This window comes from Acinonyx jubatus, chromosome B2, assembly GCF_027475565.1.
Source record: "Acinonyx jubatus isolate Ajub_Pintada_27869175 chromosome B2, VMU_Ajub_asm_v1.0, whole genome shotgun sequence".
NCBI lineage: Eukaryota > Metazoa > Chordata > Mammalia > Carnivora > Felidae > Acinonyx > Acinonyx jubatus.
In genome coordinates this window covers 63,766,338-63,783,606 of record NC_069385.1, presented here as the reverse complement: position 1 = coordinate 63,783,606, position 17,269 = coordinate 63,766,338, and the positions used below count along the sequence as shown (strand labels likewise).

The 17,269-nt window shown below is 37.9% G+C and overlaps 1 protein-coding gene across 3 annotated transcripts in view; it reads right to left on the bottom strand.

Moving 5' to 3' along the window:
• Positions 1-17,269, bottom strand: part of MMS22L (MMS22 like, DNA repair protein) — a 125,551-nt gene that overhangs the window by 34,333 nt on the left and 73,949 nt on the right. For all 3 annotated transcript variants that reach the window (XM_015077788.3, XM_053222445.1, XM_053222446.1), the window contains 2 exons: positions 6,044-6,237; positions 463-613 (listed from right to left, as the gene is read on the bottom strand). In XM_015077788.3, coding sequence (XP_014933274.3) covers positions 463-613; positions 6,044-6,237 — 345 coding nt within the window. The remainder of the gene's footprint in view (positions 1-462; positions 614-6,043; positions 6,238-17,269) is intronic.

Genomic DNA, 17,269 nt, shown 5'->3' with positions numbered 1-17,269 from the left:
GAGCTACAGATAAGGAAACCAGGGTTCAGGGTGATGAAGTGTTGTGTTCCTAATTGTACAAGAGTTGAGTCTAAAAATCTAGCTGTGAAAGGGGAAGCTATCATTACACCTAAAAATACAATATACTTGTATTTTACAGAACCAGCAACATTAATTACATAATTTCTTTCACAAAGGTGAATATAGAAAGGTAATTTCAAGATGAAATAAAGGTAGTCCTACAAAAACAGTTTTAAAAAAAAGCTTTTAAGCAGCAAGTTTTATGTTTATTTTTATTTATTTATTTATTTTTAAGGCAGGCTACTGCCACTGTCAAATGCTGATACATCCAAAAGCAAAAACCACCAAAGTGTCAGTATATGTACGAAGATCAGTTTTTATTTGTGAAAATTCTTACTTTCCTAGTATACTGATCTATCATGAGTTTCTATACATGTGCATACCTGAAATCAAGTCACTTACCTATTTTGTAGGCAATGACTTAAATATCTTGCTACAACCTGGGGCCAGATGATATCATCCCAACCAAAAAGCTGTATTATTGATATAACTGGCTGAGGCTGAAGATCTGATGGAGCTGTGCTGGGCATGTCCAATGCTAGCAAAGTAAAATCTAGATTTAAAATGAGAAAAATTTATGGTGAGGAATTTTTTTCTTTAAATTAACAAAAATTAAAAATTTTTTTTGACAGAGAGACAGCATATGTGTACTCTTGAGTGTGGGGTGGGGAGTGTAGAGAGAGAGGGAGAGAGAGAGAGACAGGAGAGGATCTTAAGCAAGCTCCGTGCTGAGCATGGATATGGGGCTCGATCCCATGACCCTGGGATCATGAACTGAGCCAAAATCAAGAGTCGAATGCTCAACCAACTGAGCCACCTGGGCACCCTTATAGTAAGGAATTTTTAAAAACTATTTCCCGTCCCCAAATTATATCAATAGTGATAAAAAGAATTCACTCAATAATAAAATGTCACATGTAGAAATGCAGAACAAAAAGCAAAAACTGAACTATATTCATGTTGCCAAAGAAATTTCTGTAGTGATTATATAATCTCCAAGAATGGGTCTAGAATAATCTATTTCAGCATTATCATCATGGAATCTATAATGGCTTCCTCAAATTCCAAATTCTACATCTGATGTTTGTATCCCCTCATTGAAAAATCCCATTTATTTTATTTTTAAAAAGTTTTTAAATGTCTAATTTTTGAGAGTGAGTGTGTGCACGCGTGCGTGAGCGAACATGAGTGGGGGAGGGGCAGAGAAGGAGACAAAGAATCCAAAGCAGACTTAAGGCTCTGAGCTGTCAGCACAGAGCCCAATGCAGGGCTTGAACTCACAGACTGAGATCATGACCCGAGCTGAAGTCTGACGCTTAACCGACTGAGCCATCCAGGCGCCCCTCAAAGAACCCATTAAAAAAAATATTTCTAGCATCTATTTCTCTCCAATCAAGCTAATGTACTTGCCACCTGCCACAGAGAAGACTTTGGTCTCAGACAATGGATAGTCTTCCATTAAATGGTAGTTTCCTAGTAATCAGTGACACTCCACTTTCTTCAGAACCTACTAAGCCTAGGAACTAGAATTCCCTAGTTGGCCACATTAAACAAATATACTTTATTTTGTGATTTCCTGGGAATTCCCCCACTTAATTTGTATTATATTAATTTATGTTTGTCAATAGACTGCTTATGAAGCACTGGCTCCTCCGTACCTCCCTCAAGCGGTGGCTGTGTATTCTCCCACTTCTCTCCTACACTTGACCTACAGATAGCAGAGTTTGCGCCTTAGTCCCGAGGCTGCTTCTAGACCATTCTCCCCTTCCTCCTCTTGAAAACCTCCAGCTTTGACTCTCATGTCATTCCTTGTTCATCTCCCTCATTCCTTTAAGACTATAGCTCACTAACCACATCCTCTCTAGCAGTGCTCCTGTCATAATCCTGGATGGCTTTTCTTCCGATATCCTGGCCTATCAGTTTCTTGAACTCCCCTCCTCAGCGAATCTATCTTCCACTCTATTTCAGCCATTTACTCCCATGCTGATACTGTGAGACTTTGGCATTAGCAATAAGTACATTCTCTCCCGCTTTCTGGCACCTCCACCCAATTGGAGGGGTTTTCCAACTCTCTTGTCTCTAGGTCTCCAACTCCCAACAACTATCTGATTCCACCAAGACCTACAATTCATTGATCCGACAACTTTTTCCCTGTCCCTCACTGCCTTCATGCCTTCTTTCCTTTTTTAGGCAGCTTTGTTGCACGGTCCACTGTTACGCTAGTTTTGTGTACTGTCCACTCCCTTGCTTCTTACTTGATTCATTGTATTTCTCTGGAAAAAGCAAATGTTTAATTCCAACTCTTGGTCTTCTCTTGCTATGTACCTGCTCCAGTATAAATGGCTGGCAAGGAATCCTACTGACTGATCTCACTTTAAATTTAGGACTATAAACTTTAAGTTAGACCTTAGAGCTGGCCAGCATTCCTGATACATTACTCCAGTCCATTCAGACTTTTACTCTCCTGGAGGGCTGCTGCATACCTTCTTTCCTCTCTCTGTCATTAGCCAGCACCTCCTCCCCATCCCCACTTTCAGCTAACGGCCTTACTACTTCACAAAGAAATGAGAAACATCAGCCGAGAACTACCACAAGCTCCTGGTACATCTACCTAGCTGCCTGTTCTTGGACCCCCCCCCTTTTTAAGTTTGTTTGTTTATTTATTTATAGAATGCACATACACTGGGCACATTAGCAGAAACATCAGGTGTAGAATTTGGAATCTGAAGAAGCCATTATAGATTCCACAACGATAATGATGAAATAGATTATTCTAGACCCATTCTTGGAGACCTTTATGATCACTGCACAGAATCCCAAGCAGGCTCCACACTGTCAGCGTGTGGAACGTGACATAGGGCTCGAACTCACCAACTGTGAGGTCATGACCTGAGCCAAAATCAAGAGTCGGTCACTTAATCATCTGAGCCACCCAGGTGCCTCTGGGCCCATTTACTCTGCCTTCTCTTCTGCTCCTACAGATCATCTGAGGCCAAGTCTTTTATAGGATCCCATTTCTCTTAGACATTAAACCACAAGTGACTACCATGCATCATTAAGTTTTCCTTTACTCCAAACATTCATGTCAGGATTATAAATATGCTGAAATTTCGCCCATGTTATTAAAAAAAAAAAAATCTCTTTGACCCACACCTCCCTCTAGCTAACATCTCCATTTTTCTACTTCTCTTAAACAGTGATACTCAAAAAGATATATCCACATTTGCAGTCTATAATTCATCTTCTCACATTTTTCTCTTAAATCACCTTTAATCAGGACTTTGTTTCTAGCACTATACCAAAACTCCTTTTCAGGGTGACCACTGACCTTCCCTCTTGCTAAATCCAGTGCCCAATCTCAGGCTTCATCTTTTTTGATCCATTAATAGCATTTGAGCAGTTGATGACTTCCTCTTCCTTGAAATCCTGTCATTTGATTTCCAGGGCAACACACTTGGTTTTCCTGTTGCTTCACTGGCATTCCTTTGCAGTCTCCTCTCTTGGTTCCTTTTTATCCCACAAATCTGAACATGGGAGTATCCTGGAGCTCAGTCCTCATGCTTCTCTCTTCACCAAACTTACTCTATCGATGATCTCATCCAGTTCACAGCTTTAATGACTATACACAGTTCCCAAATTTAACCTCTTCTCTGAACCCAACACTTATTATCCAAGTGCCTGCTTTTCTTAGAGTTTCATGGGTATCTAAAAAAAAAGTCCAATATCAAAATCCTAGTCTTCCCTCATAAAATTCTGCTTCTGTCACAATTTTCCTCACCTCCATAAATGAGGAATTCTCTCTTTATTCTGCTTACCATATTATACCCACCTAGAAATTCTGTCAGGTCTACCTTCAAAATACTCTGTGTACCTTCTGACTGGAAATCCAACCGCTTCTCACCACCTGTACTGTTACCATGTTAGCTCAAGCTGCTCATTTCTGAATTGTCAACGGTTCGCTAACTGGCCTCACTATAGTTGGCTCTCAGTCTAGTAGCCAGAAGGGTGCTCCTCACTGCTTTGCTCAACACTTTTTCAAAAGCTTCTAATCTCAGAGTAAAAGCAAAGAGTCTTTCCAACTGCATACAAGGCAGAGCACAAGCTAGCTCTTCAGTACCTTTTGGTTATATATCTGGACTCTCCCTTCCTTTCTTATGCCACACAAGCTTTTATGGCTTCTCTGTGGTTCCTCAAGCACACCAGACATGCTCTTGCTTCTGTTCTTGTGCAGAGCATTGGTCTCTGACTTCCTTCAGGTCTTTGCTTAAATGGTACTTACTCAAGCCTCCCTGACAATTCTATTTAAAATTACAATCTGCCTCTGGCATTCCCTATCCTCTCTGATATATTTTTATTTTTCTCCAAAAACAATTATCACCTTTTATTACATATCTTGCTTACTTATTAATTGTTCTCTCCCCTGCACTAGACTAGAAGTTCAATGAGAACAGGTAACTTACATGTGAGAAAAGGAATTGCAGTCCTTTTCCCATTGGTAATTCCACAATGACATTACCATAAAATAAATGTGGGTGTTCGATGACTGTTGTTTTTAATGCAGGAAACTTTTTTCTCCTAACCTATCAAGTCTTTACTTCAAAACAAATCCCTATAAGTATGTGTGTGTGTGTGTGTATACACTTCTACTTATTTTTAGCAACTAGGACAGCACTCATTAAACTTGTGTGGTATCATATCTGTTCACTGACTGTGAGTTGGGATGATGAATGCAAGAAAGAGAAGTCATATTGGCTTCTAATGACTACTTTGGTTAAACCGATTACATATCAATATTTATTTTCATAGACATTCTGGTAGCTGGAAAACTGTGTCCTGTCACAGTTCTTCAATCTGTCATTGTAATGTTTTAATTATGGAAATGCTAGTAGAATTCAAGATCTTTCACAATTTATATCATTCAGTCTTTTATGTAGTGCTTTTAGCTCAGCTTTCTGTCATTCACACCAGGGTAAAATAAACCATGGTTTAGGTGTTAGGTCTTAAAAAACATCACATCGAGGGGCGCCTGGGTGGCGCAGTCGGTTAAGCGTCCGACTTCAGCCAGGTCACGATCTCACGGTCCGTGAGTTCGAGCCCCGCGTCAGGCTCTGGGCTGATGGCTCGGAGCCTGGAGCCTGTTTCCGATTCTGTGTCTCCCTCTCTCTCTCTGCCCCTCCCCCGTTCATGCTCTGTCTCTCTCTGTCCCAAAAATAAAAAAAAAAAACAAAAAAAACAAACAAAAAAACATCACATCGAAATGCATTATATACCTTTACACAAATTGCAATTAAAGGCATGTAGTTGCTATACTGATCTCCATCTATTCTAGTACTTCTTAACATATTTTGCGTGAAATATTCCTTTGAGAAAGATAATGATCTCTTCTTAGAAAATGGCAAATATGCTCAGATACTCAAATTCTTGTCTACAACGTCATGTGATTCAGATTCCCTTAAAGCCTAAGCACATGACCTTAGGCCAAGAGTCAAATTAATTAAAAATTACAACCTAAAATAGAATCTAGAAGTCACAACAATAACAGTCTATACATTTGAGGTTATTCTTATCTCTGCTTGGTGAAGTAGAATTCATAGTACATTCTTTTACTCTTCACAGAAGTAACTTCATGTTACATCTAGATATCTCCATACACAATTTGAAAATAACGTCCTTGAACTAGAAGAAATCAAATGCTACTTTTCTTTCCAGATATTGCATGCATAAGAAAAATTTATGCACATTCGATATTTTTAAGATTGAAAATTATATTTTATTTTTAGCGAACAATCACTTAGTTTTTACCTTTACTAAGAAGAAAACAAGCCAAAGGATCTTAATTTAAAAATACAAAACTCTTGTTATCTTTCTGGTTGTCAAAGTATTTATTAGACTGTAATAAAAGAGTTTGTTACCAAGCAAATAGAAGAAAAAACTGACAGAGTCTGCAAAATGAGAAGCTAATTAGCAAATTAACAACGCTGACCTGCAGCTGCGTCCGCAAGTTCTGAGAGAGGCACTATCTGTGACATTCTCTGACTCTTCAAAAATGAAAAGAAATGTCTCCATAGTGCACTGGCAACTGCAGCAAGGTGGCGCTCTTTAGCCGATAATGAAGACTGCGCAGTTAGGTCCACATTCTCCTTTTGAAGTTCCTGACGCAATTGTTGATGCATACTCCTAAAAAGAAATGAAAATATAGCTAATGCCCAACAAATCTTTACAAAAATCTTCTTTGAATACATTTTTGGCTTTTAACGTTTATATCATATGAAAACTGAAGGACCGTTTTATATAATTAAAACCTTGATGCCAAGACATTATGCATTTCTGGTTATTTGATGGATGAATGATGGCATATTAAGCACCATAAAGTTAATGTTAATTACTAATGTCAACCATTAATTATATGCTTTTTAATATGTCAGATCCAAATGAGAAACAGGCAGCTTCAGAATGAATGTCTGCATTTTGCAACTCGCTATGACAAGTGATTTTACTTACAGTGTAGACATGAAAGCAATTTTTTAAACCATTTTCTTCCAAGAGCTTTAGGACATGGATGTACCAAGAGGAAAGAAAGTACATATAGCTTGCCTGTGTGTGGCATTTGTAATTAAAATATTTTCCTACACAAAACTGTGCCAGGTATAATCTTGGTACTTTGGTCCCAAAAAATCCATAATCATTTTTACAAAGCGGACAATAATAAATAAAAAAGTTCTTGCTCTCCATAACTTAGTAAAATATGAATACAATGCTGCCTAGTCATTTATTAACCTATATGTTTAACTGAAAATTTAGACATTTCTTGCAAACCAAAACTACAGTGAGATATCACCTCACTCCTGTCAGAAAAGGTAAAATTAACAACACAAGAAACAACAGGTGTTGGTGAGGATGTGGTGAGAAAGGAACCCTCTTGCATTGTTGGTGGGAGTGCAAACTCTGGAAAACTGTATGTAGTTTCCTCAAAGAGTTAAAAATAGAACTACCTTAGGATTCTGCAGTTGCACAATTGGTTATTTACCCAAAGAATACAAGAACACTAATTCAAAGGGATACATGCACCCCTATGTCTATAACAGCATTATTTACAATAGTCAAGATATGGAAGATGAATGGATAAAGAAGATACAGTGTGTGTATATACATGCACAATGGAATATTTTATTCAGCCATACAAAAGAATGAAATCTTGCCATTTGCAATGACATGGATGGAGCTAGAGTATAACGCTAAGCAAAATAAGTCAGAGTAAGACAAACACCTTACGCTTTCACTTAAACGTGGAATTTAAGAAACAAAACAAGGGGAAAAATGAGAGAGAAATAAATAAAAAAAAGACTCTAAATTATAGAGAACTGAGGGAGGGAGGTGGGTTGAACAGGTGATGGGCATTAAGGAGTGCAATTGTTGTTATGAGCACAGGGTGATGTATGGAAGTGCTGAATTACTATATTGTACACCTGAAACGAATTTAACACTGTATTTTAACTAATTAAAAATAAAAACAACAAAAAAAAGAAAATTTAGACATTTCTAGACCTTAACAGAAATGTAAGAGGGGAAGGAAACACTAAGAGATTTTTGTAGTGATCTGGAATATAAGGCATTTTTGCAATATTCCCAACTATTAATAATTTGATTACCTAACACTAAATGTACAACCATAATATTATTCCTGTTTCTATTACTGCCACATCAATTGAGAGTAGATACAAATGCATGGATATCATCCTGAGATAGATACGCTTTCTTCAATGAAAGACAAACCAGTTAAAACATAACCAATAGAGCTAAGGCAGAAGACTTCCTCTGATAGTGTTCCATTAAGAAAAATAACTAGTACTTAAAAAAAATATTACACTATTTCTCACATTCCTGATGTTTTTTTTAATTTTTTTTTTTTTTTTAAGGGGCGCCTGGGTGGCTCAGTCGGTTGCATGGCCAACTTCGGCTCAGGTCATGATCTCACAGTTCATGGGTTCAAGCCCTGCTAATAGCCCTGGGCTATTAGCCCAGAGCCTGGAGCCTGCTTCGGATTCTGTGTCTCCTTCTCTCTCTGCTCCTCCCCCACTCATGCTCTGTCTCTCTCTGCCTCTCAAAAATAAAGAAATGTAATAAAAAAATTTTTTTTAAGTGTTTTTTTAAAAAAAATATTTTTGACAGAGAGACAGAGCGTGAGCAGGGGAGGGAAAGAGAGAGAAGGAGACACAGAATCCAAAGCAGGCTCCACGCTCTGAGCTGTCAGCACACAGCCTGATGTAGGGCTTGAAACCCATAAGCTATGAGATCATGATCGGAGCTAAAGCTGGCTGCTCAACCAACTAAGCCACCCAGGCGCCCTGCCTGATGTTTTTTTAAAATGTTTTATTTATTTATTTTGAGAGAGAGAGAGAGAGCGAGCAAGTAGGGAAGGGGCAGAGAGAGAGGGAGAGAGAATCCCAAACAGGCTCTGCACTAATAGCCTAGAGCCCGAAGTGGGGCTCAGGAACTGTGAGATCATGACCTAAGCTGAAATCAAGAGTCAGATGCTTAACCAACTGAGGCACCCAGGCGCCCCTAAATTAGTTTATATAGGGGAAGTAGACACTTAAAATAAATACACAAAATACAGAACTTAGTACACGTACCTAAAACATTTCCACTGAAAGATCAAACTGGACCCAAGACCACATTTTAGGACTTTTCGCATAAACTACATCTAAGTAAGTAAAATATTATCAGTTATATAACATTAGGATGCTGCGCCCCTTGCCACTGAATTCTTGGATAATCATGAGACACTACTTAATACTACCTGAAGTATTGATAAAAAAGTACAAAATGCCTGGGGAAAGAAGATCATAGCAAGCAATTCTCATAAAAGCTAACCAAATATCTGCTATATCCTCTCTGGTAAAAACATGCCTGAGATGCTTTCAACTTGAACTAGTGGCTAGAGAACCATTTCAAATCCTTTAGCTTTGAGTAAGTTGAATATCAACTACTAAAATCCATTTGGCACCTAACTTAACTGCCTACATCAACATGTAGCAAATTTCATGACCACATGTCAACACACTAGAGTCCAAGTAAAATAACACTACCATTGGCACAACACAGTTATAGCCATTTCAAAGTATACTGGTTTCAAAGAATAATTTACTGTACTAGAGTAGGATAAATTGTGCTCCCTATTTCTAAATAGATAAGCCATTTCTTCACTAAAACCTATTCCCTAGGGAGGGATATCATTTCTGGTCATCCTCTTTGTGCTAGAAATTCTTAAATTAAAAATCAGAACAATTCTATGAGATAGGTATCAGTAATCCTCTTCATAGATGATGAAGCTGGCAGTGAGAAAGTTAAATACACCCAAAGGTCACATGGCTAAGAAAGGCTGGGCCCATAATCTGAACTTAAAACTCACTCTGAAGCCCATACCTTCCTCCTACACACACACTTATGCACTAAGAATCACACAATTTAAACACTGATCAATCTTCTTCTCTTCCTACTTGGGTTGAAGAAAGTTCAGTAAACCTAAGAAAAGGAGCTAGAAAACCCTCATGTAGCTTTGCCTCTTACACCAGAATTCTGTGTTAGAAAAAAGTACAAGAGATACCCAGAAAAATGCATTTGAGGCCATACTGAAAAAGGCCAACAAATCTGAGCCACTTTTGACCTCTTCAGAGCAAAACAGTGAGGTACCAGGAATTCTAAGTAGGAGTTACTATCAGGATCTGATTCAGAGGTCTGAAAAAAGAAACAAACCACTAGGTAAAAAAGCCAGAGATTACATCTTCCAATGTAAGAGTTAACACAGCAAAAACAAGTTCCAATTAAGCATAAGACATTGACCCAAACACAGATTTGTTTTGGAAATGTGCATCCTCTTTGCATTTTGGTTCGAAAGAAGTTAGATATCCTGGGACTATGCAAAATACTTTCTGCTTGATGGTTTGAATATTCAAGGAATATCAGTTTGAATAAGAATGAAAATCTGCTAATTTAACACCAAATAAAGTTGTTTAAAACCTTGTAATAGTTTGTGTAAACATGAGCCAATCAGAGAATGACAGATGCAGGAAATGTCAAGGATATCCTACAATGGGAGTCTGAAGGGAGAATCAAATTTCTGCACTGTAGCCAAAACAGAAATACTCCTGGCAGTCACAGGTAATTTTTTTTAAATTACATTTTCTGGATGAGAAAACTAACTGCAGAGACTACAGAAAATTTATTGTATCACATGTGACTGTGTATCTGCTGAAGGTATGTTTATGAAAATGCAAATACTGAAAGAAGCTGTCACTACAGGTAACAAATACAACACAAAGCATATATGAAATACATAAAGTGTCTAACAGTTCTCGGTGTCATGGCTATTTTATGAAACATTTTCTACCTTCTTCAACAAACTGGAGAAAAATTTGAAAGTAAGTTTACTGCACAGAAAATGAAATGTACTATCGGGTCAAAATCAAAAAAGAAATATCACAGGAGAGAGAGAATCTCCTAACACTTGGCAAATGTTTTGAGTAAAGACAAATTTAACATGGGTTAAAACCATTTTGGAAACACACACGTGAAAATATACATGCCTAACTATCCGACTTACATTCTGAAAGATGCAATATAATATAGTAAAAAATAAAATTTGCTGAATGTCAAGTTACTCAAATTGTGGCTCTCAGAGAAACAACAGCAACACCCAGCACTCATCAGTATTTACCACCATGTGCCACGTACCATGTTGAGTGTTTTATAAGCATTTATTTCTTACCGTATGAGTTTGGTGCAGTTATTATCATCTTACAAATGGGGAAACTATGGCAAAAGAAGTACATGTTGGGTAACACAGCTGGCTATTAGCAAAGCTACCCAGAGCTGTGTGACCTCAGAAAAAGTGAGTAAGCTCCCAATGTTTATTTTTTGAAGAATCAAGAAGAGGAACAATCATTTGCTATATCCACTGTCAGGTTAACTGTGAAGACCACATGAAATACTTCCTCCAGAATGTTTAGAAACCTACCATTACAGTAGGCAAACACCAAAACTTTTCCTTCCTTCCTTCCTTCCTTCCTTCCTTCCTTCCTTCCTTCCTTCCTTCCTTCCCTCCCTCCCTCCCTCCCTCCCTCCTTCCTTCCTTCCTTCCTTCCTTCCTCCCTCCCTCCCTCCCTTCCTTTCCCAAACTTTTACATACTTAGTTATCCAGATCTTCTTATGCTTTTATTTTAGCTCCGGTATCCTTCCCCCTATGGCTTACCTTATTATGTCCGAGCATGTTCCTGGTTCCTGGATCTGACTGCTCTCTTGCCCAATTTTGCAAGATCTGTTTTCCTGGGTTTTTTTTTGTTGTTTTTTAAACATTTGCTTTTTTGGGGGGGGAGGGGCAGAGAGAGGGGGGCAGAGAGGATCCCAAGCAGGCTCTATGCTGACAGCAGAGAGCCCAATGTGGGACTTGAACTCATGAACCCTGAGATCATGACCTCAGCCAAAGTTGGATGCTCAACCGACTGAGCCACCCAGGCGCCCCTGTTTTCCTGTTTTTATCTTTCCACTACTTCCTTCTGTGATTTCACATATTCACTTAGTCATCACAGCCCCACATGCTCACCCCTACACAGTCATGCGAATACACTGAGGTATCTATCACATGAGTGGCACTGAAACTGGCACCTGCCTCCTGCTCCCTGCCAGCCTGGTCTCTGTAGTACATTCTTTCCTCACAGCTTAGGCAGGCTTCTGGGAATACTTCCCGGACTACTGTATCTAGGTTTTACTTCTAATCCTCCTTTTCTTTTGTTTCTCCTATAACTGATAATTACAGAAGTATGACATTCTGTACATCACTTTCCTAGTAGTCATTATTGTATATGTAGTATTTCTAATACATTATGCCTCAAAATTGAAAGAAAATTTGTCTAATGAGGGACCTGTGTCCACACATAAAGCATAATATAATACAACTGATAAGAGATGAAAGCAAGGGATTAACAACAATTAATAACTGAATTCCTCCTTTAGTCCTACTCCAAACCTGGCAACTTTTTTCAATCAGTATTAGTGAAAAATAAAATGGTAAGTTCTAAGGTAAAAAGTTGTTCTAAACCAAGACAGATAATTATTCCAAGTATCTGATTTAGCTAATAGAAAACTGGATGGGAATGAGATTACTCTATGACCATTTTCATTCTCAGATAAACTCACTAGAAAACTGAAGGTACTTTGGATCCTCTTGTCATTCTTGTTCACAGCTAAAACCTAGGACTATAATTACTTTACTACTCAGAATATAACATAATCAAAGTAATGACATTACCAGAAAAAAAAAAAAAAAACAAAAAACCTAAGTCTTACAGTTTGAAGTTATCCTAAAAATCATCCAATCCAATCCAGCCTCCAGCTATAAAGAGACTTCTGCAAAGCCCCACTATGAGAGAATGGTAGCTTGAGTCTTGAGCCCCAGTTCTGTGCATGCCCCAGTTATCAGGGAGAGGCAGTAAATCAGAAACCAGGCTGGCAAATAGCAGCCTGGTTATGCCTTGCAATGCCTCCCTATAATAGCTCAATGTGTTTGTGTGTATGTGGAGGAGGGGGTGGATGGTGGTGATGACTGAGTGCATATGTGACATCAAGGCTGTTTTGACTACTGAGGGACTATGACAAATAGAAAGCACAGCACTGGCGAAGATGCTTCCAGACACATATAATGCACTAAGGAATAAGGGAATAAAAGGGCTTCTCAAGATGTAAGGAAACTTGTCCAAATGAGCACTTGTCCAGGAAAGAGAAGACCAGCTTGTGACCCCAGAAAACTTCTGAGACTTAGTTTTTCATCTGTTAAATGGAAATAATGCTCTATTATATACACTATCGAGCTGTCAAATCACACCACTTAGGTAAAAACAATCTGTAGACTATAAGGCAAGATAATGTGCATTTTAGTCGCATTTCTACTGCTTCTAAATCTGTAATAACCATGCTCATGATGCAGTAGAGCATTATCTAGGAAGACATGGGCTTTAGAGACAGACATACCACAGTATAAATCTTTGACCAAGAAGTGTCAATAAGATACTTTCCAATAATGGAACAGTTACTGTAGGCCAGGGAATTGAAGATTTTTATTGAGAATATATACACAGTCTTATTCTGTTTTTGGCCTTTACTAATTTAATCCTATAGGTACTATTATTATCCCCATTTTATAGAAAAGAAATCTAAGTACAGAGAAGATAAATAATTTGATTCTGGGCTATACTGTTAGTAAGCAGCAGAGCCAGAACTTGAACCCAAGCAGTCAGTCTAACTACCATGCAACTATGTTACACCTACCTTAAATGCCATTTTGCTCTCCAAATAAATAATACATGTTTTAATGTTAAGTTGCTATATTCATTCATTCATTCATACGCTAAGCTCTTAATAAAGGTAGTTACAAACTAGTATAACACCCAATCCCAGGTGGTATACCAGTTGCACACACATTAAAGGTTTAATACTTCTGGGAGTGGAGGTCATTCTATAAGGATCCCAAAGGTCAATGAACATGTGATAACTTAAAAAGTTTCCTGTGAAGGGTCCCTGGATGGCTCACTTGGTTAAGCTGCTGACTCTTGGTGTTGGCTCAGGTCGTGACCTCGCATTTCATGGGTTCGAGCCCTGCAATGGGCTCTGTGCTGACAATGCAAAGCCTGCCTGGGATTCTCTCTCCTTTCTCTCTGCCCCTCCTTCATTCATTCTCTCCGTCTCTCTCAAAATGAATAAACTTAACAATTAAAAAAATATATATATAAATAATATATATAAATACATAAATAAAAATTAAAAAGATTCCTGTGACCCACAATTAATTAATTTGCAAGACTGGGGAAAGAGAATATATCAGGAATCCAATGTTGAGTCTGGCAAACCAAGCATGCTTGTAGCAATACTGCCTTGCAGTTTTAGAGAATAGTACTTGTAAAATACTTAAAATGAGGCTGCTTGCCACTATCCCCCAAATATGGTACAGCATGAAAATATGCCAGTAAAAAGGAGTTATTTTTAGGAATTAACTCATAATTTTATTCATCACATTTATAGATGATTATGGGTCTCAAGTCAGTTAAGTTTTCCAGTAGTATTTTACTTCATTTTCTTGTATATCAGTAAAAAGGGGGGTGCCTGGGTGGCTCAGTCAGTTAAGTATCCAACTCTTGATTTCAGCTCAAGTCATGACCTCACGGTTTGGGAGATTGAGCCCCACTTTGGGCTCTGTGCTGTCAGCCTGATTAGGATTCTCTCACTCCTCTCTCAAAATAAATAAATGGGGGCACCTGGGTGGCTCAGTCGGTTGAGCAGCCGACTTCAGCTCAGGTCATGATCTCGCAGTCTGTGAGTTCAAGCCCCGCGTCGGGCTCTGTGCTGACAGCTCAGAGCCTGGAGCCTGTTTCAGATTCTGTGTCTCCCTCTCTCTGACCCTCCCCTGTTCATGCTCTGTCTCTCTCTGTCTCAAAAATAAATAAAACGTTAAAAAAAATTAAAAAATAAATAAATAAATGAACATTAAAAAAAAAAAAGGATCTACCTTGGTAGTTCTCAATTCTGACTACCATCAAAATCATCTATAGAGCTTTCTAAAACTACTAATGCCAGTCTTACTAAAGATCTTCCTCTGGGGTGCCTGGTAGCTCAGCTGGTTAAGCATCTACCTCTTGATATCGGTGTAGGTCATAACCTTGCAGTTATAAGATTGAGCCCCGTTTCGGGACTCCACTCCAAGCATGGAGTCTGCTTGGGATTCTCTCACTCCCCCTCTCTCTACCCCTCCCCTGCTTGTGCTCTCTTTCTCCCAAAATAAATAAATAAACATTAAAAAAAATCGTTAAGTTTGGGATCTAAACATATTACTTGTTCTTAAATTCTGACTCACTAGGTCTGGGGAGGGGCCAGAGAGTCTACATCTCTGTCCAGTAGATGCTGCCAGCCCTGGGCCACACTTTAATCTCTTACCTTCCTGACTTTCCTCGTCTCTAAAATCGGGTCAATAATAGTACCTAAAGGATTAAATTAGTTAAAATCAAACACTTAGAATAGGATTGACATATATTCTCAATAAGCTGACTTTGATTTTTTGGTCAATGATAAAAGTGACTTCATTTATTGCATATATCCTATTTAATTCTTGTATCACATAAGGATATGGCCCATGGACTACACAAGTAGCAAGACCATATATAATTCTGTACTAGAGGAGTACTCTACTCTGTAGGCAGAAGTATAAAACAAACTGTAGGCTTTATACCAACTCAGGGAAGAAAGATCATTGAGGGCATCAGAACAAAATGGGCATGGAAATGATTCTCTAAGGACAGGTTAAGAACTGAATATGTGAAAAGGAATAAAGTAAAAGCACAAAGGTATACAAAATCCATTCATTTACTCTCTAATTCCACACATATTGCATATGCTCTATGCAGTAGGGATGTAGAGTTTACAAAGCTCTGCCTTTCTGGAGCTTATATTTTAATAAGGTAGATAATGAAACAAACATAGATGTGTAACATTTCAGGTTGTGGTACACTTTATGAATGAAAAGTAATCAAAGTACGGAGATAATGAATGATGGGAACAAATATTTCAACTAGGATGATAAGGAAGCATCTACTGAGGTGACATTTGAACAAAAACCTAAATAAGTAAGGGAGGGAATTATGGGCGGAGAGCATTCTAGGGAGAAGAAACAGCAAATACAAAGGTGCCAAGGTTGGCAGTTCCATAGGCTCAAGGAACAACAATTAGGAAACCAGTCGGCTGTAGCACAATGGGTGATAGAAGAGAACAACAGATGAAAAGCAAAGAGTAACATAATATGCATCTTACAAGGAAAATATAAAAGAAAAAGGGGAAGGAAAGAAAAAATAACCACTCTAACTATAATGGAGCAACACTAGAAGGCAATCAATTTAAGAATGGAAAATATGGCCATGTTTGTTCATTCACACGTTTTCCTCATTCACTCCATAAAAGGTTACTCAGCACCACTCACTGTATCTGATACCAAAAACACAAAAACAATTAAGGCAGACACTGCTGTTAAAAAAAAAAAAAACAAAAAAAAAACCCCCAAAAAACAATAAATAAATCAAGATTTCATTTTAAAGGTAGTTAGGAGCCACTGAAGGATTCTGAACTGAGCAACAGCATAATGAAAACAGTGCTTTGGGAAAGATTAATCTGGTAACGGCAAACAGAATGGGTTAGAATAAGAATGGACTAGAGACCAGAGAGACCAATTATGAAGCTTCTGTAAACATCTAGGTATGGGCTTATACCCAATTTGAGCTCCTTATGAAGGAAAAAGAAAGCCCACAGTAATTATTTGGCATTTTGTGAGGGAGAGGAAGCAGTCTTTGTTTTTGCCAAATTTTGAGGGAGGGAAACTAAAAGTTAGGAGGGGCAATTAATTAGTACAGGAGAGTATAATTTGATTTGAAAACAGAAAACTTATGTAACAAATTCCAAAAAGTTTTTGGAAATCTAGATCCAGAGTCCAAGAATACGTTTAGACTCAGGAATCACTGTTTTGTAATTCAGCTAATTTTAATGAATTCAATGTCTATTAATTACACGAAGGACCATATTAGATGCTATCAACTATGATCATTGCTCTGAAAGAATATACAATCAAGTTCTGAGAAAGGGGTATGTACAGAGTATAGTAATGCATAAAAAAGGAACATTTGGTCCAAGTAGGGGTTTGATGACTTCTTAGAGTAAATATGCCATTACAAGATCATGGAAGTTGTGTTAACTAAATGAAAAAATAATACAAAAAAGTTCTAGGAAATTGAAATAATATGAGTAAAGCATAGTAACATATTATTGCATGGTGTATGAGAGGGCTCACCAACAATTTAGTATTACCATAAGATGAAAGGTCAAGGGGTAGAATGATGGAAAGTCAAACTAGAGAAGTGATGGAGCTAAGGTGTTGAAGGGCCATGCCATCTAAAAAGACCTATGAGTGAACAATTCTTTAAAGTGGAGAGAATCAACAGCAACAAAAACAACTTAACATACTCAACATATATCTGCCTAATAGTTGGTTCCCAATATAACCTAAAACTTATAAGGACAATCCTATGCACTTATACATTTAAACACCCTGTGTAAATGAACAAAGCTAATGTTACAATGCTATTTGTATTTTTACATATATATTTTTACATATTTATAC